Source organism: Sorghum bicolor, chromosome 2 (genome assembly GCF_000003195.3).
Source record: "Sorghum bicolor cultivar BTx623 chromosome 2, Sorghum_bicolor_NCBIv3, whole genome shotgun sequence".
NCBI lineage: Eukaryota > Viridiplantae > Streptophyta > Magnoliopsida > Poales > Poaceae > Sorghum > Sorghum bicolor.
In genome coordinates, this window is record NC_012871.2 from 63,607,172 (window position 1) to 63,626,475 (window position 19,304).

General features: G+C 46.5%; 3 protein-coding genes and 1 pseudogene across 4 annotated transcripts; 1 reads left to right on the forward strand and 3 right to left on the reverse strand.

Moving 5' to 3' along the window:
• Positions 1,343 to 2,804, reverse strand: LOC8064854 (annotated as a pseudogene).
• LOC8064855 (protein EMSY-LIKE 3) lies at positions 6,732 to 12,135 on the forward strand. Of its 2 annotated transcripts, none has more exons than XM_021454607.1 (11): positions 6,732 to 6,911; positions 7,087 to 7,199; positions 8,143 to 8,342; positions 8,436 to 8,545; positions 8,636 to 8,849; positions 8,939 to 9,061; positions 9,145 to 9,213; positions 9,709 to 9,951; positions 10,033 to 10,095; positions 10,182 to 10,245; positions 11,519 to 12,135. In XM_021454607.1, the coding sequence occupies exons 2-11, from the start codon at positions 7,163 to 7,165 to the stop codon at positions 11,575 to 11,577; spliced, it is 1,182 nt and encodes a 393-aa protein (XP_021310282.1). In that variant the 5' UTR covers positions 6,732 to 6,911; positions 7,087 to 7,162; the 3' UTR covers positions 11,578 to 12,135. The 2 variants fall into 2 exon arrangements, with proteins under 2 accessions (XP_021310282.1, XP_002460457.1); XM_002460412.2 differs by having other exon boundaries at positions 6,733 to 6,911; positions 11,516 to 12,135.
• LOC8055879 lies at positions 12,853 to 16,108 on the reverse strand. The gene is made up of 3 exons (XM_002462529.2): positions 15,484 to 16,108; positions 14,866 to 15,334; positions 12,853 to 14,150 (listed from the first exon to the last, which is right to left on the reverse strand). The coding sequence occupies exons 1-3, from the start codon at positions 16,059 to 16,061 to the stop codon at positions 13,176 to 13,178; spliced, it is 2,022 nt and encodes a 673-aa protein (XP_002462574.2). The 5' UTR covers positions 16,062 to 16,108; the 3' UTR covers positions 12,853 to 13,175.
• Positions 17,190 to 18,873, reverse strand: LOC8064856. The gene has a single exon (XM_002462530.2). The coding sequence runs from the start codon at positions 18,582 to 18,584 to the stop codon at positions 17,490 to 17,492; it is 1,095 nt and encodes a 364-aa protein (XP_002462575.1). The 5' UTR covers positions 18,585 to 18,873; the 3' UTR covers positions 17,190 to 17,489.

Consider the following 19,304-nt stretch of genomic DNA (forward strand, 5'->3'; position numbering starts at 1 on the left):
ACCAAAAAATTTCAAATCTAAACAGGCCCTAAATGACTCTAAAATGTTGGTTTCAAAATATTTGTATTGATTGGCTCAATCCTTGTGTATGAATGTTTGGTTAATGGCTCGCATGATAAATGAAATGTTCTATCTAAAATTTGCCATGTTGTACTCAGGTAATTCACAATGGACATTAGCCTAGATTGAAATATTAAAAAATGGTCATGTCTTATTTTACTATTAATTGACCATTTTAGAGTTCACAAAAACAATTCATTCCGTTGGGCCTCACATTTCATTTCCTCATTATAGCAAATATATACATATCCCACATTAGGCTACACAAAATAACAAGAAAATACACTTCAATGGCACATGAATTTCATTTCTAATTCCTACTAAAATACCAATATTTAATTCTATATTAGAGTTCTTCACTTCGTTTCGTTTCACTTATTTTGCTTCACTGCTACGTTGTCCACCTCCAGCCATTGATCCCACTTACCTTCAACTCTTGTAACTTGATTTTTGGACCTTCAACAACTCCAAACACTCTTCTTCCCACTTCCAAAATGGCATTCATTACTATCAAGCTATATTAGAGCAATAACAATGCACAAGTTGAACTCAAAAGGTCAAAACTGACTACATTTGGCACAAATCAACTCAAAATAACAAACTCTAACCTTTCCAGTAAGGGACCTGTAGAGGATACTCTCATAATTATCATTCTTATGACTGCACACCACTATTTTGGTCGTGTATTGTTCGCATTTTTAGTACAAAGCCATATATAATGGGTCCTGTGAACTCCTTTTATGTCGTCAAAGAGCTCGACTAGGCTACCATGGCGAAGGGTAAGGAGGTGCCTACTCCTTGGTGACGACAAGTGGGGATAGTGGTGGCTGCTCCTTGTCCCCAATGATGTTGTGTCGAGGGATTGTGTGGCTAGGGATTTGATGGAGTTTTTTGTCCTGGTTTTATGTTAGGAGATGTGTGAATTTGCGCCTGAAAATGGATGGTAAAATCCATGCCTACCATAAAAAAAATGAGATCCAACCTAGGAGAAACTAGGTGTTTTTTCATTAATAATAAAATAAATACTTAAATTCAGTTCAAGACGGAACTTAAACCTAGATGGTTGGGTGCATTGCCACACCTCTCACACAACAAGTTGAGCTAGGCTCACTTCCTAGATCCATGCCTACCATGTACACACGCCACATCGATACCTTGTTTTGGATCAAGACTTAATTGGTTGACCAGTAAGACTCGAACATTGATTAGAGGCTTAAATATATATGCATTTTGAGAGGACAAATGATCAAGATGACACCGGCCATGCACATAATAAAAAGGATAAAGCTTAAGGTTGGCATTTCACTTAAAATGATAAGATTACACAGTATGCAACCATGTTACCATGATAAGAAGCTAGTTAATGCAGAATTTTTACTGAGTGCCAAACTGCAAATGCACTTGATCATTCAATTTAAGATGTGCTCCGGTACTCCTCATTTAGGAAACTGCACATACTGTATGCAGTATGCTATATAGCTAATCTAGTTGAAAGAAATGCAGAGCAGGAGAAAGACAGAGATTATCCGAGACCAAAGCCAACGGCGAGCATGAAGATCCGACCAACTGATTCGTTATTCTGGGACACCTTGTTCACACAAGATAAAAACCAGTGATCATTCCATTAGCCTGAAGCCCTGAACCTGTGAACCACGAACTAGTATCAGTTGCAGGGAGGGAGCGGCGTGCCGCACAGGCACTGGTTGTGCGCGTAGCAGTCTGCCCCGTGCATCGACATGAACCTTCCCGCCGGCACCTCGCCGCAGAGCTGGTTATAGCTGACGTTGAAGTGCTCCAGCTTCACGTCCATCAGCGACTTGGCCACTCTGCCCGTGACCCTGTTGTGGCTGAGGTCCAGGAACCTGAGATGGTGCGGGAAGCTGACCTCCGTCAGGTCGAACTCGAGCTGGTTCCACGACAGGTCGATCTTGACCGCCGGCTTCGTGATGCCGAACAGGAACGGCGAGGGGTCACCGGTGAGCTGGTTACGCGAGAGGTCGATGGTGTCGACGTCGCCGTCGCCGTAGTCGCTTGGTATCTCCCCCGTGAGCCGGTTGTTGGACAGGATGAGGAACCTGGAGCCACCGTGCAGCAGCCCCGGCGGGATGGCGCCGCTGAGCATGTTGCCGCTGAGGTCCAGGTACCGGAGGCCCTGGAGCGCGGCCAGGGAGGACGGGATGGGCCCGGCGAGCTTGCTGTTGGCGATGACGAGCGTCCTCAGGTTGACGGCGCCGGCGAGGAGGCAGCCCGGGACAGGGCCCGAGATGGAGGTGCCGTTGATGTCGAGGTCCAGGAGGCGCGTGAGGTTGGCGAAGGAGGCCGGGACGGGGCCCGCCAGGCCAGGCACGGAGTCGACCTGGAGGATCTCGAGCGCGGCGAGGTCGCCGAGCGCCGGCGGGACGCGCGCCGAGACGTCGGGGAGGGAGTAGAGCGCCAGCCCCGTGACGCGGCCCGCCGCGTCGCAGAACACGGCGGGGTCCCACGCGCAGCAGTTGGTGGACGGCAGCCACGAGGAGAGCCCGGCCGGGTCGCCGAGCTGCGCCTTCACCCGCAGCAGCGCGGCGCGGTCCGCGGGGTCGCAGTCCGCGGCGGAGGAGGGGCCGGTGTAGCAAGCTGAGAACAGAAGCAGCAGGGCGAGCGACATGGACGAGATCAGCGGTGTGCTCGACGACATAGTCGACATTGCCGTGATCGCCTTTGCTCTGGCCCTGGCCGCCATGGCACAATCTGGTGGTGCGCTTCATATAGCACTGGGCGCTGTGAAGGATCGGAGCAGATAGCATGCATGGGGCGTGATTCCGCATCAGGATCGTGTACCGGCCAATGAAAACTGCTCAAGCCGTGCATGGCTCCACAAAGATGCCTGAGCACGCTCCTCAAGTACAGGTCGGTTAGTTCGGCGAACATCTCGATCAGGATCAGTTGCAGGGTACGTACACACAGACAGTTGAAAGACTTCTACGCGCCCTGTTTCTGGTCTTCGCAGTAAACTTCAAGTTTTAAGGCCTTGTCCAGTTCCCAAAAAATTTTGCAAAATTTTTCAGATTTCCCGTCACATCGAATCTTTAGAGGTATGCATGAAGTATTAAATATAGACGAAAATAAAAACTAATTACACAGTTTGGTCGGAATTGACGAGACGAATCTTTTGAGCCTAGTTGGGCCATGATTGGACAATATTTGTCAAATAAAAACGAAATTAGTACTATTCACATTTTGCCAAAAATTTTGTACTTCTCTGAAAATTTTGCAAAATTTTTCACATTCCCCGTCACATCGAATCTTTAGACGCATGCATGGAGTATTAAATATAGACGAAAATAAAAACTAATTGCACAGTTTGGTCGAAATTGACGAGACGAATCTTTTGAGTCTAGTTAGTCCATGATTGGACAATATTTGTCAAATACAAACGAAAATGCTACAGTGTCCATTTCCCAAAAATTTTCGGAACTAAACAAGGCCCTAATTTTAAATAGCAGCACAGTTTTGGGGTTGAGGCCTTGTTTACAGTTTCTAAAAAATTTTGCAAAATTTTTTAGATTCCCCGTCACATCGAATCTTGCGACATGTGCATGAAGCATTGAATATAGATAAAATAAATAACTAATTGTACAATTACCTATAATTTGCGAGACGAATCTTTTGAGTCTACTTAGTCTATGATTAGACAATATTGGTCAAATACAAATAAAAGTGCTACAATGTTCATTTTACAAAAAAAATTTGAACTAAGCAAGGCCTAGAACTAACAAAGCAAACAAATAAATTTTAAGTTTGGGATCAATAATAATTCAGTGATATTTTTATTCAACTTTAAAATTTTAGGGAACTTAAGTATTGCACATGTTCATTGTAGTATTCAGCAGCAGCATTTCTACCTTTGCACTATATAGTGTTTTGTAGCTAATAATACTTGTCACAGCTTGAGTATGCAACAAACATGCTAATATTTATAGTAATTACACATTATTTCCCACCATAAGATTACTCTGTCTGGTAAATTAGAACAACAATAAAGTTAGATGGAGATTTATAAGATTAGTGTAGAGCTTACCAAGATTTCAAGAGCATGAGCCAACGACCCTAGGTTAGAGTAGATGGCTTGTTGGTGAAGCTTCTTCTTCTTCCTCCTCTTTCCTCTTCTTCCCCACCACAATAGGAGAAAAGAGCTCTTCCAATGTTCTGCCCTAGCAATAGGAAATGCCTTGGTGGTCTTTGCCGCAGCTTGGTGCTTCTCCTTCCCCTTGCCTTTTTCTTTCTTTTTCCCTACTTCTCCTTCTCATTGTTCTCTTCCCCCTTCCTACTACCGTTTCTTATCTTGCTAGAGAGATATTGCATTGAGAGAACAAAAGAAAGATAGAGAAGAGGGTGTAATGTGTTTCAAGCTGACGATGTGGTCCCAAGAGAGGTGTGTGTTTTGGAGTGGACAACTCTTTGTTTGCGTGGACTAATAGAGTGCTTGATTTCTATGACCATTTGAGTCACAACTTTTATTGTCTGCTTATTGTTGTGGCATGTCCAACAATCATAATTGGATCACCTGCCACTCCACATGAGTGTCAGGTTTGGTTGTACTTAACATAATTTTTGTAAATACATAAAGTTTCTAGTATGTTTATGCTTGTCATAAAATGCATAACCCGACAAACGCAAGTTGAGTCGTTACACTTTGTTTGGCTATTGAATTATCGTATTTTGTTACAGACTTTGTGAATTAATCTTGGTTATGATCATAAAATCCAATAGTGGTGGCAGTCTAGCTAGTACACACATTGGACTTTGTCATGTTTTTAGGAATCTTTGAATTAATCTAGACTATTGGATGGTTAAAAATTCCAAAAGTGCTAGCAGGATTCTATGGTCGGCAATTGGAAAGATGCATGAGTGACTTATGGCCCACCTATCACTGGTCGAAGGGACGAAGAAAGGAAAAAACACTTTTGGTTTAATATAAAATTGATTAAATTGAGATAAGTGGTCCAATTTCTTTCCTGTGAAGAAGACGAAGCTAATTATTCTTTTCATTATTATAAAAATATCTGTAGCGGGAACTTGTGACCCTAGCGGGGGCATCAAGGTGGTGTGGATGCTTTGCGACAGTTTCTCTGGGCCTGGGCCTGTGGTGTGCCTTTGCTGGCCTGCCCGTCCCAAGTTGGTAGTGGTTGGCGGGGCTCTTGCGAAAGCTTGGTCCTCTCTAAACCTAAAGCGGCAGGAATGGCGTGAGGCTGGCTTCACAGAGCAGCGATCATTGTCCGCTTTCAACGGTGGGAGGATAACAGGCCGCTGCATCATGCGCCCAACTCCAGGGCCGAGAGCCTCACTAATCACTATAACAGACCACCATCTTAAAAAAAAGATATTGTAAAAAAAAAGGTTGTAGAGTACCTCTATTTTAATTTCCTTTTCACAAGTCAATAATCTATCAATAATAAAATGAATCTGTTAAGGTCATGTTTGGATCCCTATAAATAATAATTATTTACTAATAGTTATCTATTTTAGAACTAAACATGTGCAACTAATAAAATAGCTAATTGTTAGCTAGACCTCTAGATAAAACTATCTCACTAGTTGGACCAAATCAGTTAATAACAATAAATAGTTATTAGTATTTTTATTACCTGTCTATTCAAACACCCTCTAGCTAATATATTGCTAATACTAGTTAGCTAGCTAATATTAGATATGAGCTATTACCAACAAACTACTAGCAAACAATGGATCTAAATAGGACTAATTAGTGGTTCTAATGTAACATCTTTTAAACAAGAACTTTTTCCCACAGAACTTTAATTTAACCTAAACTTTCTTTTGAACTAGAATATTTTCATTTAAACTGGGATTATTTTTTGTTAGGAATGAACGATTTTCTATGAACGGTGAGTAGAAGTAAAACATTTTTCTTCTATGTACAAAACCTAAAACAATTTTTTTTTCGAAGCTGAGGCATTATCTCTTGAAAGGAAAACACGCTCCCGAGTCCCGACGGCCAACGCGCCTTAGAGCATCTCCAACCATTATGCATTTGAAGTTATGCATTTTAGGCAAATTGCAAACCCCCAAATGAAAATGGCAAGGCTAAAATCGGGTGATCTCCAACCGTTATGCAAAATGCCAAGTCCATCATCTTTTTTTTTCTCAGAAATTTTGTTTCGCGGCACTCCTTCCCACGCGGCCAATCGATCCCGCGCCAAACAGCCCGCCGTCGTTGATGAAGAAGGCGTACCTGGCCGGCGTTGATGAGGAAGGCGTCGTAGATTCGTCCTATCGCGCGCTGCGTCGTCCTATTGTGCGCTGCTTCGTCCAAACGCGAGCGCGAAGCTGGCGAAGGAGGACGCGCGATGCTTTTCCTATCGCGCGAAGTGGTGGCGGCGCGAAGGGAAACCATGCGAAGGGAAGAAAAAAGCCCACGAGGTGGAACTGAGAATCTCGTGATCTCTATTTGCATAGCCGGACTCCTTTGGCATATATGTCAAGTTTCGCCCTCCAAATACATAGCTATGTAAAATGCAAAGTCCAAATGCATAACGATTGGAGGAGTTTTTTTTTAAGTTTTATACATTTTGGTAAATGCTAAGTCCATTTGCGTGCATAATGGTTGGAGTTGCTCTTGCAGCTAATCCGGCGGCTACGGGCCTACGAAATAAAACATCTCCCAGTTCACCCCCTTCCTTCCTTTTTTTTCTTTTCCCGTTCGCCTCCCACGCGCGCCCTCTCCCTCTCGCGGCGCAGCTGGGCCTGGGCGACCGCTTCCACCGGCGCGACGCCCTAAGCTACGCCAGCGGGTCGTCGTCGGTCCCTTTGCTAGGTATTCGTCGGGCCCTTCACCGGCGACGAGCACCCACCAGGTATGCGCAACTTATCTTTCCCTCCTGCTGTGCGAGACCGAGTGCCCGAACCCTAGTTTCAGCTGTTTGGCTATTTGTATTCGGATCTGATCTAGTTACAAGCTACTAACTACGATTCTTGCGCAAAAAATGTTGGGTGTACATGTGCGCACCCATGTCCTTTACCTGAGCTCAGACGCGCCGGTGCCCGGATCCGGCGGAATTGCTGCAGGTTTCGGCGGTTCGTCTCTCTCGTCGTTTCCGGCGGGGTTATGAAGGCGGCGGGATACAACCCCTACGATAGCAGCGGTGAGTTTGCCCGAATCGACCAAGTTTAAGCCTGATTGTTTTTTTTTCTTGGTTAAGGATTCCCGTTCTGTTGGGTCAATTTGTATTTCAGCCTGACTGTATGGTGGCTTGTTTTTTGAGATTGATATATCTGTTGCCACAAAGCAATGTAAATACAGCAGAAGATTTAAGTTGTGGCGTTATAAAGATAGCCCAATGGATAACTTGCTGAAACTTTCTTTTCCTCCAAACTTTGGATTTTTACTCCTGACGCCCAGGATTAAGGGGCTGTTTGCTTTGAAGCCTCCCAGGCAGAGCTCACGCCAGGCAGTGAAAATCGGACGCTTGGGAGAAGCTCCTGCGCCAGGCAACTTAGCCAGACTGCAAAGCAAACAGGATAAAGAAAACAAAGAATATCACAACTGTATAAGCAAGAAGTTTGAGAATAAGCATTATAATCTCCATTTTTTTCCATTAAGGAGTAGAGTACCCATTTTTCCTTACCACATGGATCCACTAGGATGGGCCTTCTTTATTTTGACACAAAAATAATGCAAAAACCATTTTTATTATTTTTTTCAGCTTCCATTAAATATAATCCAGGGGCTTGTTTATAGGGTTTTAGAGATGTAATACAGAGTATTGGCTATGAAAAACTCTATACCAGTGCTGTAGTAGTTTTACTTGATGAATTGGATGTGTCAGGAAATATTTTCTACTTTACAGTTTATACACTTATGGTAACCTGGATTTGGATTCATGATACCATGTCACTTACATTCCCTGACTAGCGTCTATTTCTGGGCTTCTGGCCCACTAGGTACCAAATTATAAATTCGAGTTACAAGTATAGTTGGTGGTGTTGCAGTCATAGGATTACATAGTCCACATGTATACCTTATGACTTTCTGTCAAGTTGTGCATTTCATATGCTACAGTATTGATTCGTCTCCCTTTGTTGTAGGGACTGATGACGATCTCCCCCCAGCACAAAATAGAGGACTAAGAGGACGATCTTTCAGTGGGAATGGCCGAGCATCTGCTGGGGCATTTCCTTACATGAGGGCAAATAATGATTTGGAGAGTGAAATACATCGGGTTGAGCAAGATGCATATACTGGTGTTCTTAGAGCATTTAAAGTGCAATCTGATGCAATATCCTGGGTATACCAAATTGAAACTTGTGCTGTCAGTTTGAGTAGTCAAATCTTAGCCCGTTTTTTGTGCTGAAAATAAGATAGATGTGCTTCTGTACAGGAAAAAGAGAGTTTGATTACTGAACTCAGGAAAGAACTGAGGGTTTCTGATGAGGAGCATAGGGAGCTATTAAATAAGGTCAATGAAGATGGGGCCATCCGTCGAATGAGGTATCTCCTAAAGCATTTATTATGCATGTGTTTTACTTTATCATCAATATATCATCCTTTATTATTTGCTTTCACCAAAAATGTCTCCAGGGAGTTAAGACAGGCAGGTGGAACCCCAGGTGGTCTGCATCGTGGCAACAGGGTTTTATATGATGCAGATCCTGGGCCCACTACCAAGAGGCAAAGGGCATCTCATTCGATTCCTTCGCAATCTGCAGGCCTCCAGTCCCCTATGATGCCCTCCCACTCAGTTCCATCTGCAAAATGGGGTCCTTTGTCAGCAAGAGGCAAGAAAGCGAAGACGGTATATGCATAATATTTTTTTTCCCATCCTGAGATCTTTTTTTATGACAGCCTGAGACCAATTTTATAATGGATTCTGGATTTGTACAGCCCATTCCTCTGGCGCTACCATCTGTTGATCCAGGTTCATTAATAAACCATAAAGTTTATACAAGGTGGCCAGAGGACAACAACTTCTATGAGGCCACCATAACACAATATAACCCTGTGACGGTTGGTTTCAATTTTCACTACTGTTTGCTCCTTGATGCAAATATGCATCAGTGCCCAGTAACCTTCTTTCATGATCTATTTAGGGTGAGCATTCACTCGTCTATGACATGGGCACACAAGCCGAGACTTGGGAATCGGTTAGGCTTTGTGATGTAAGCACTGTTTGCCTGCAATGCTTGTATCATTTTCTATATATCCCTTTCTTTCCTCTTTTACTCTGTTTAGTTGTGTTCTTCCATTATATGCCATCTAAGTGCTTACTTTTTTTTGTTATGCTTTCTCAACCATTGGCTATGAATATTTGTTTTTTTTTTGTTACTTGTGCTAGTCTCTATTGATTGATGCCAACAAGATACTATCTGCTCCAATAAGCTTAAAATGTAAAGTGTAAAAGATTTGTCGTTGCAGCTTTGACCTTACCAAAATTATGTTTTTGCAGTGGTGCAGTAGCCTAGATACTATACTCCTACTGTTCTGCTGGAGCTGAAATTTACTTGCTTGTATTGTATGATCTAGAGTATGGATATGTGTTGAATTAACATGTTTGATCTGTAGGTGAATTAAAATTTGCCTGCTGAATTTGCCTGGCTGATTGCCACATTGCCATTAATTATTCAGTTGAAGATTGATAAACGCTCCTTAAACAGATGGCACCTGAAGATATAAGATGGGAATTTGATGGACATCTTTCAAATCGTGATGGCTGGGGCCCTTCTGGCCCTATGTTGAAGAGGCACCCAACCAATAATGGTGCTGTGGCAGGTTCATTCAGGGGAAGAGGGAGGTTATCAATAAATGAGCCTATAAAGGACTATGCTCCACCTCAAAATGGCATCAATAGGAATTTTGATCATGTTGACATACCAAACACAGAAAGTGTTGTTACGGAGGTAAATTTCAATCAACGGTCAGACATAAAAAAGGTTGTCAGATTTAACTTTTATCTCATGGTTGTAATGTTCCCGACACAGGTGGAAAGGGTATTGTCCAATCCAAATATGCCTGAAATCGAGAAGGCAAGGAAACTGCTGAAAGTGAGTTGATTCTTCTGTTCAAATGTTCTTTTCATTTGAAAATGATGTGTGGTTGAAAAAGCTTGTTATCACACTTGTTTTTTTAGGATCAGGAGCAGTCATTGCTTGATGCAATTGCCAGACTTGATGAAGCATCGGATAGCGATAGTGGTAAGTTCCTGGCCAGTTTTACCTCGTTGAGGGTCAGATTATACTGTACAGAAAGATAGTACTCACTCCATCACAGAAGTTAGATGTTTTAGATTTTTCCAATGCCATACTTTTCTAACTTTGATTGACCAATTTAGAGTAAATTAGACCGTCTGTCTGTAAACTATTACATCATTCTCATCTAGGTCCCTGGACTAAGAAATTGTAGATCTAGGTCCCTAAACTATTAAGTACCCCAATTCTGATCCAAAGCAGCCATATCATAGCAAAGTTAGAATGTGGCGGCAGTGGCGCTCTAGCGTCGAATTTCTATGTTGCTCCATGGCTCATATACATGGTCGGTCCCTAAACTATACTTGATTCTCACAAAGGTCCCAAAACTATGAAATTGCAAATCTAGATCTATTGAAATACTCAAATCCCCGCCCAAAGCATCTACATATCTCCTCCATTGTTCTAAGGGCGACACGCTTGAGACCTACGCATGACGGTGGCTACTGTGCTGTGCATTATCAAGAATGACACCTAGTGAAGCTAACAAACATTAGTAGTTTACTATGACCACAGATAGTTTTGAATCAGTCACCATGAAGGCAAGAACAACCGATGTCTGTGCACACCGTTAGAATGAGCGAGGAAGCTCACTAAGACGGTGTCCATGCATGCTGCCCAGAATGAGTTGCTTCCACTTAGGGTCGTTGTGCAGATGCTCTTCTACAAGAAAGCATGTGTAACGACACTATCTGGCCCTAGTCACAGAAGATGGCATCAAAATGTTGCTTGCCACGACAAGATGGGTGGCGAAACACAAGGATGTCGAGAACGAGCAAAGGCTCTTAACGTCTCCGGTGTGACGGATGACAATTTTGTAATTTGGGGACCTAAATGAGAGTGATTTAATAGTTCAGGGACCACTGGTGTAGTTTGCTCTTATTGGAGAAAATATTAATTAACATCAATACCAAATACATGTACTTGGCAGGTGTTGTTGCCTTTTTCTACACACTTTCAAGACAAAGATAAGGTTGAATCAGGAGAAAACTAAAATGACAAAAAAATTTGGAACAGAGGTGGTATTTGCTAATGGTTTAGTATAAAATAGGATACTTGGATGAATCTTTTGAGGTATTGTAGTTTTAACTGGTGGTATATTGACGTCTTCCTGGATGCTTGTTAAATGGACATCAGAAATGTACATTCGTCAGCTGATGCGTCTGTCTTGGTGTGTTCATGCTTCGTATATTTCCCTGACCCTTTTTTTGTGTTACAGAAGATATGGCCATGGAAGGCCGAATGGGTTCTGCTGGGGAAAGGAACGGTATTGCTACTTAGGTGCTGTTTGGTTGTATTCGGTAACGTAAATGGAAAAGGATTGAAGCTATGGATGTTACGGCAAGACATACCACTTGAACAAATTTCATTTCCATTTGCGCTACAGATGTACGAACCAAACTGCACATTAGTTGCTTCTGCCATGTTGGAATTGGAATATTAACATGCATTTGTGTACCACCTACCTCGACCACAGAACAAAGAAACCGCATTATGGCAAAACTGACATGCCAGAAAATGGTGTCTTGGAAACTGTTGACGCCTGCATTGTGAGCTTTCGGCTACACCAAATTGAGCGCACGGAGGGGCAGGGATAGGCAAATGTTAAAGAGCTGTTTATGTGCCATCGCATGGTGTTTCCTATGTAGCAGACTAGAAGTAACTTAAATGTTGTAGTTTATCATTAGCATGGATCACTTAGCATTCTTGATTCAGTACAGGTAGATGTCTAACTCTAGCATAATATCCAACTTGGCTGTTCTTGTACTCTAATGTAAAAAAGGATACTGTTTTGCACGCTTTTCGTGTATGCTGCTGGAGTATTCTGGACTTTGGCCATGTTAGTTCTTTTTTCTTTTTTTTTTCTTTTTTTTTTTGCAAAATGGACGCTAGCACTTTCGTCTGTATTTGATAAATATTGTCTAATTATGGATCACAAGTGAACTGTGTAATTTGTTTTTATTTTCGTCTATATTTAATACTTCATATATACGTCTAAAGATTTGATGTGACGGGGAACCTAAAAAATTTTGCTAATTTTTTTTGTAAGTAAACAAGGCCTTTGTGCAGGCTTTTCATGTATGCTGCTGGAGTAGCTTGTCTGACCGTGTCCCGATGTGTTAACGATTCTTAAAAAATATTTATCATGATTGTTACTTCATTCCAAATTGTGAGTAGTTACCATGTAATTTTTAATATATGCATAGATATACACTGTTTAGATACATGTTTTTGTAGGGTTTTTTTGCCATGTAATTTTTAATATATGCATAGATATACACTGTTTAGATACATGTTTTTGTAGGGTTTTTTTGGATTGCTAGTGGTATATTTCAGAAGCGTGAAAATTGTAATGGCAAGACTCATAATTTAGAACGCATGGAGTACTATAACTTCTACTAGAACGACTAATAATGTGGAACTTGGATCGTACTAATAGAATTTGTGTTGTATAAGAGGGACGGTTATATTAACTTTGAACCTGGATCTTTTTCATTCTTTTAGTACAATGAACAATGAATGATACGAGGTCGAGGAATATCAACGAGGCAAAAAGAAACTTTGGAACACTAAAAAAAAAGTTTTTGCAGCTCGGCAGCCATCCATTGTTGCATGACCAAAGCTATGAGTTCAAGCGGAGCTCCACGACCAGAATGAATTTTAAAAAAAAAACTGCAGAACCAGAAACACAAGATCTGTCAGTCGCACAAACAGCATGTCAGCTCGGCTCCTTCTCTACCAGCTACCACAACCTACTGTACGTGATTTTACACACAGCTGAAACTGAAACAGTGAAACCACTATGGCTTTACTTCGGTCGCTAGTTGCCACAGTACCGACCACCACCGCTTATGAGGTCTTCTACCCTCATCCTCATTCTACCTACTTCTCCCGCCGCGCTTCCCCGTTCCTGACGACAACTTATCCGACCTGCCGTTCGTCTTGGCTCTCTTGGATGGCGGCGGCGTGGCTGGTGCCGGGCCTCGTTTCTGCGGCCGCCCGACGCCTCTCTTCGTCCCGGCAGCCTTGCCGCCCCTCCTGGATCCACCGCGCCCGGTGCCCTCCTTCCGGCCGGTTCCTCTCTTCCGGGTAGTCGTCGACTGCTGCTCCATCGCCGCCGACCGCTTTCGCGTCGTCCCCAGCTGGGACCCCGACCCCCGCTTTTTCCTGGGAGGCGACTGGTTCAGGCGCTTCAGGAAGTCCACGGCGTTCCTCTTCTTGGCGAGCCCGCCGGCGCCCTTCCTCGGCCCGTCTGCATCGTCCGCCGCCGCCGCCGCCGCCTTCGCCAGATTCCGGCCAGGACCCGCCGAGTTCTTGCCACCGCGGCTCTTCTTCGTCCTCACCCCCCACGCCTTGTCCTTAGTCGCCGTGGCCACGGATCTCTTCTCATCCTCGCTCTCTTCCTCCGCCGCCGCCTCAGCCTCACCCTTCATCGTCGTGCTCTCCTCCTTTCTCACGGACGCCGCCGCGGCCTTCGCGATGGAGCTCCGCTTGCGGCACACGATCAGCGGCTTCTTCCCCTTCTCGATCAGCGAACCGACGATGTCAGCGCCCGCCGGTGCCGGCGCCGCCGCCACGGCCACGTGCTCCTGCTTCGGGTCGTGGAGCACCGCCGACGCGTGCCCGGTGACGATCGCGCGGGCCTTGAGGGCCGCCGCGTGCTCGGGGGTGCCACGCGGGAAGAAGACCACGGCGTTCGTGCAGAGCAGCAGCAGGTCACGGTAGAGCTCGCGCGCGGGGAAGTGGTGGTCATCGTCGGCGCCGCGCGAGGCCGCCGCCGACGCGTCCAGCCGACGGCGCACGCTCTCCAGGTCCACGTGGCGCCTGATCGTGCCAAGGTACGCGGCGGACTCCTGCAATTGGATCGGATTGACCAGGACATAAATAAATAAACAAAAAAGCTTTAATGGAAAAGAAAAAAAAAAGGAAATATCTGCCCCCATCGTCTAGCTACAGGGCACCCGGCCACGGCCACATATGATTGATTGCAACGCTGCACCCAACTTGGTCGTGCTACCATAGAATGCACCCAGCAAAAAGATGGTAAACATACCTTTCGTCACCAAGAAATTGAATTTTTCACGCGGCTACTGTACTATTGCAAGAGATTCGCTGTGTTTTATTGAAACACCTTTAAAACTAGTAAGAAATTTTAAAGTCATGCAGCTATTATTATTATTATTGTACGAATCAGAGAAAAATGAAGCGTTTGCATGCGCTTCTTCCCAACCTCCATACGGTGCTACACTGCATGTGCAACCTGAAGTCATCCTACTCATATGCCATTTCGCAAATCAGGTAGCTCACGGATTTAGGGCTTCTAATCACAGGTCATCGGTGCATGCTACGTGCACGCCAAATTTTATCCAATATTTCCACACCAAGGAGACCAGTCCAGTTATTAATCAAGGGTGGGAGTGGGACCCGAACCCTGACATGTTACCAGCTTTTTGGAAAAATTCATGTTACCAGCTTTTAAAGTTTATCCTTTCATACTGATTTTTAACCCCGGTAAACATCCAAGGGCAGAAAAAGACGATCAGAGGCGGTAATTACCGGGGCACCTACCTCGCTGTCGTGCTCGCGTAGCCGCTGCAGCACGGGACCGAGCTTGGTCGAGACCGCGTCGACCAGGGAGGCGAGCGGAGGGGACCGGGCGGGAGGTGGGCGGGCCGCGGACGCCGCCTCCTCCTCCTCCTCACCGTCAGCCTTCTCGCTTCCGCCGCTGCGGCGGCGGCACAGGCTCGCGGAGCTCCGCACGTCGCTGCTCTCCTTGGACGCGGCGGCCGACTCAACGGACGCCTCCTGCTTCGCAACCTCCTCCTCTTTGGCGCCGCCGCCGCCGCCCTGGTGGCCGCCGGGGTGCTTGGGGGGCTTCAGATCTGTGGAGTTGGACTCCCTGCACGACCGCCCGGGCTCCTCGCTGGGGGAGGAGAGCCGGTCGTTCACGCTCACCTCGTCCGGCTTAGCCTCGCCGGAGACGCTCCGCTCCCGCTCTCGCTCCTCTCTCAGGCGTTTCACTTTCGACTGCAGCGACCTGTGCGAATAGAAAAATCGAATTGTAATTCTCCATTAAATAAATCCTCACCGGCCGATCGCCATCAAACGGTAAGGAAAACGGGCGAGGGTTTTCAAAAGGTAGTTTTTCTTGTTTGGATTTTTTCAGTCTCCGGCCGGATTCCATACCCGATGGAGAGATCGCATCGCTCGACGTCGCGGCGGAGCTCGGCGACGCGCAGCCGCCGGAGCTCGTCCACCCACCCCTCGGCAGCGGAGGCGTCGGGGTCCTCCTCGGCGTCGGCCTCCTCCCCGCCGCTGCCGACGGTGGAGAACCGGCGGTGGAGGTGTCGGAAGCGAAGGCGGCAGCTGTGCGGCGTCAGGCCCGGCCGCGCCGCCACGGGGCTCCGTGTCTGCACCTCCATGGCCACCGAGTCCCAGCTCCCCGTGCCGTGCCGGGTCACGGCGCACGCCAGGAGCAGCTCCTCCAGCGTTCCCCAGATCTCCCCGCCCTTCACGGCTGCCGCCGTCGCCTCCGACTCCGGCGACACGTCGGTGCCGTCCGACCCGTCCGCCATCCTTCCTGCGTGCTCGCCCGTGAGGCAGTGGAGGTGTGGTCTCACCGTCTCAACCCCGCCCTGGCCGTTGCCCTTGCGGCCTTGCCTCCGCCCTCCGTTGCTTCCCCCCGTTGCTTTTTCCTTCCTCGGCCTGGTTTGATTTTTATCGGTAATAAAGAAGATGGCATGGTGGTCATGGCAATCAGCCATTCAGCCGCCGAGTCCCGCGCGGCCGAGCGCACCCTGGCACCTGTGTCAATTTCTCAGTTATCCAGGGGCTTTTCTGTAAGAAAAATTCAAAGTGGGCCCACCTGCGGCTATTCCTTGTGCAATGACCGTGTTACCCCTGGTAAGTGGTCAGCTACCACCAGCCGTGTGCGTTCGTGACCTTCCTGCAAAGCACCCTGTTTAGGTCATATTTAGTTCCCTGTCCAAATTTTTTCATCCATCAATTTGGATATACATATTGAATATTAAATATAGATAAAAAATTTATTATATAATTTAGTTGTAAATCGTGAAACGAATCTTTTAAGTTTAATAAATTTATCTTACAGTTTTCAGACGAGCTATGTAATTTTTTTTATTAGTATCAAAAACTTCTTCTAACATTCTTCTAATACATGCAATGCGATATCCAAAAATTTTTTTCGCAAACTAAACAAGACATAAAGCTACACAACTGCACTACACAAGGCCTAAAGCCAAGTCCAAAGCATCCAAGATTCAATCAAGGAGAATAGCTTGATCCGGAAGGTAAATCCAGGTAAATGGTGAGTTTGGCCTGGTTGTTTTATAAATTTTAGGACGCTTCTGCAAATCAATTGCAAAATATCGTTTTGTATAAGCAAGTTTAAAAGCTGCCTGTTACTTGAAAAGCAAGCTTGTGTGAGCGTGTGACAAACAAGTTTCTCGCAAAAAGAAAGCTTAAACAACCAGGCGCTAGTTGGGGGCCTATCTTCTGGGGCTTATTCAGTGATCTGGTTGAGGGAAAATGTTAACTGTTTTAACTGAATGATGAATCAGCTTGATCTGGCAGTTTCAGCTTGTACGTGTTTGTGCCCAATCTAACATTGATCGTCGCCCTGAATGCCCTAAATTAACATAGGATTTTCGAACGGATATCACTGAAACAATTCAAAGTTTTATTGGAGCATGTTCAGTGGTCATGCCAGACCGTTACTTTCTGAGTTCCACATTTCAGAAGCCGTGGTTCCTACTTTATCAGCCAAACCGCTTAAGATATAGGCAACCTGGGAGAATCAACAACGCTCAACGCTCGATTCAAAGGAACAGATGCACATACCCAATTTCAGAGATTAATGCCACATCCATCAATGGTGTCTGTTGAAAAAACTAATCCTTCATTCATTTAAAATTGAAAGATGCGAATTTATACAGAACAGGATATCCTAACACAAGCAATGGAAATAGAATTGAGGCAAAACTACTACATCACCTATGGCTATGGCAAATGGCAACCTCACTTGCCTCCAGCGAGGGATGTAAACTGCCCTTACCAATCTTCTCCAGCAAGGAAATATTATTATTAAGCACAAAACTTGACACAGCCGTCAGCAGCAATGTCATATTGTAGGGCTTGCAATGTCAGCAAGCCCTAGCTAGGTGCTTCCTTCTTTACTTCCTCCGGGCCTCGAGTGCCTTCTTCAACTCCTCACTTGCTTCATTGGGAGCTGGTTTCGTCCCACTGTCCACCAATTCCTTCGCATTGCTGTGGAAATGGCGATCTGGTTTCGACACGAATGAATGCTGTGGAGGTGGCATTGCTGCTGGCAGCTTACGACCATCGCCTTTGCCAGCTCCAATCTCAGCACGCAAGTCCTCAACTGAACGACGCAGCATTGTGCTCTCCACATTCAGCTTCTCCAGTTGCCTCTTCATCAGTGAGAACTCCTCGCACTCGGCTGCTGGTGGGGCGTCTTTCTTCCTCTTCTTGTCCGTCTCAGACTGTGAAGGCACCTTGGGCGTGTGCTCGATGGTGATCTTGTTCATCACCAGCAGAGGCAGCTTGCTGATGGCGAGGCTCCCAGCCTTGCGCCCGTAGCCATCGTCTGCGAGCGCGGCCTTGATCTCCGGCGGCACGCGCAGCCCCCACTGGAACCGCAGACTCGCCTTACTCCACAGTGGCAGCACGCTCCTGGTCGTGAGCCGCATCCCAGACAGCAGCGCGCCAACTCCGCCGCCGTCCTTCCCCGCAGCGGCCGCCACGTTCGCCGCGAACCCATTCCCGGCGAAGGAGAAGCCGTTACCGTGCGCTTCGCGGTCGTGGTCGTCGCCGTTGGCGGTGAGGTCGGCCATCTTGATCGCCAGAGGGGGTGGGGTGGATGCGGGCGGCGGTGGCGCCGGGGAGCGGACGGAGCTGGCGACGGCGAAGTCCCCGATCCGGGGCTTGAAGAGGAGCGAGAAGGCGGGCGGGTTGGAGGAGGTGAGGTTGAATTCGGCGGCGAGGGCGAAGGGGGCGCGGATGGGGGACCCCAGCGGGCCCAGCCCCGTGCGGATGGAGAGGGCGAAGGGCTGGAGCGGCTCGTTGGGGCGGTACGAGAGGCGGAGCGCCGGGCCGGAGGGGAAGGCGGTGGAGAGGTCGAAGCGGAGGTCCTTGCCGTCTCCCCCCGCCGCGAGGCCCGAGAGGAAGGGCAGCCCCAGCACGCCGACCGGCACTTTGGCGCGCAGCAGCGGGCGGTCGTCGTCGCGGAACTTGATCGACGCCTTCATGGCGGGCGGATGGGCGGTTAGGGTTACCCTATTTGGATTCGGGATTTGCCGGGTTGGGGAGGTGCGGTGGTGGTGGGGATTTGAAGTGTGGAGGCGAGGGAATTGGGGGCGGAGGTTACGGCACCACGGGGGCCGGGGAGACGGCGGCGGCCGCGGCCGGATTTAATTTGGGGCGGAGGTCATGGAGGTGGAGGGGGCCTCTGACTGAAATGGGGGAGGAGGTGGAACTGGGATTGGATTTGGTGTCGAGCTCGCCGGACCGTTTGTTTTCTCCTTTTACTGCGTCGCTCCCTTTTTTTTCGCTTTTATTACCGCTGATTAAGCACGTTTTAGTTGGAGGAACATGACAGTAAAATGCGGCGGTTTGGGCCTTTAAGTTGCGCTTTTTTTTAGTGATTGATTCTTGATTCAGATGGGCTACGTCCAAATAAGGCCCGTTCTACTAGTCTGCTGTATGAAAAGGGCTGGTAAATCATAGACCAACTTTCATAAAGTTAGGCTAAGGCCCATACAATAGTTTTTTTTTTTGCTTTGCTCAAGTGTCATTTCTTTTTCCTCTCAAAAAGAAAAGTGTCATTTCTTTTCTTCCATAAAAAACCGTCATTCAAAAAAAAGTCACCCTATTTGCAGAACTTCATTCAATTCAATAAGAAATATGAAATTTCAAACCTCATCCATCTTTTCGGTTTTCTTGTTTAGATCCAAAAAGTTTTTGGATTT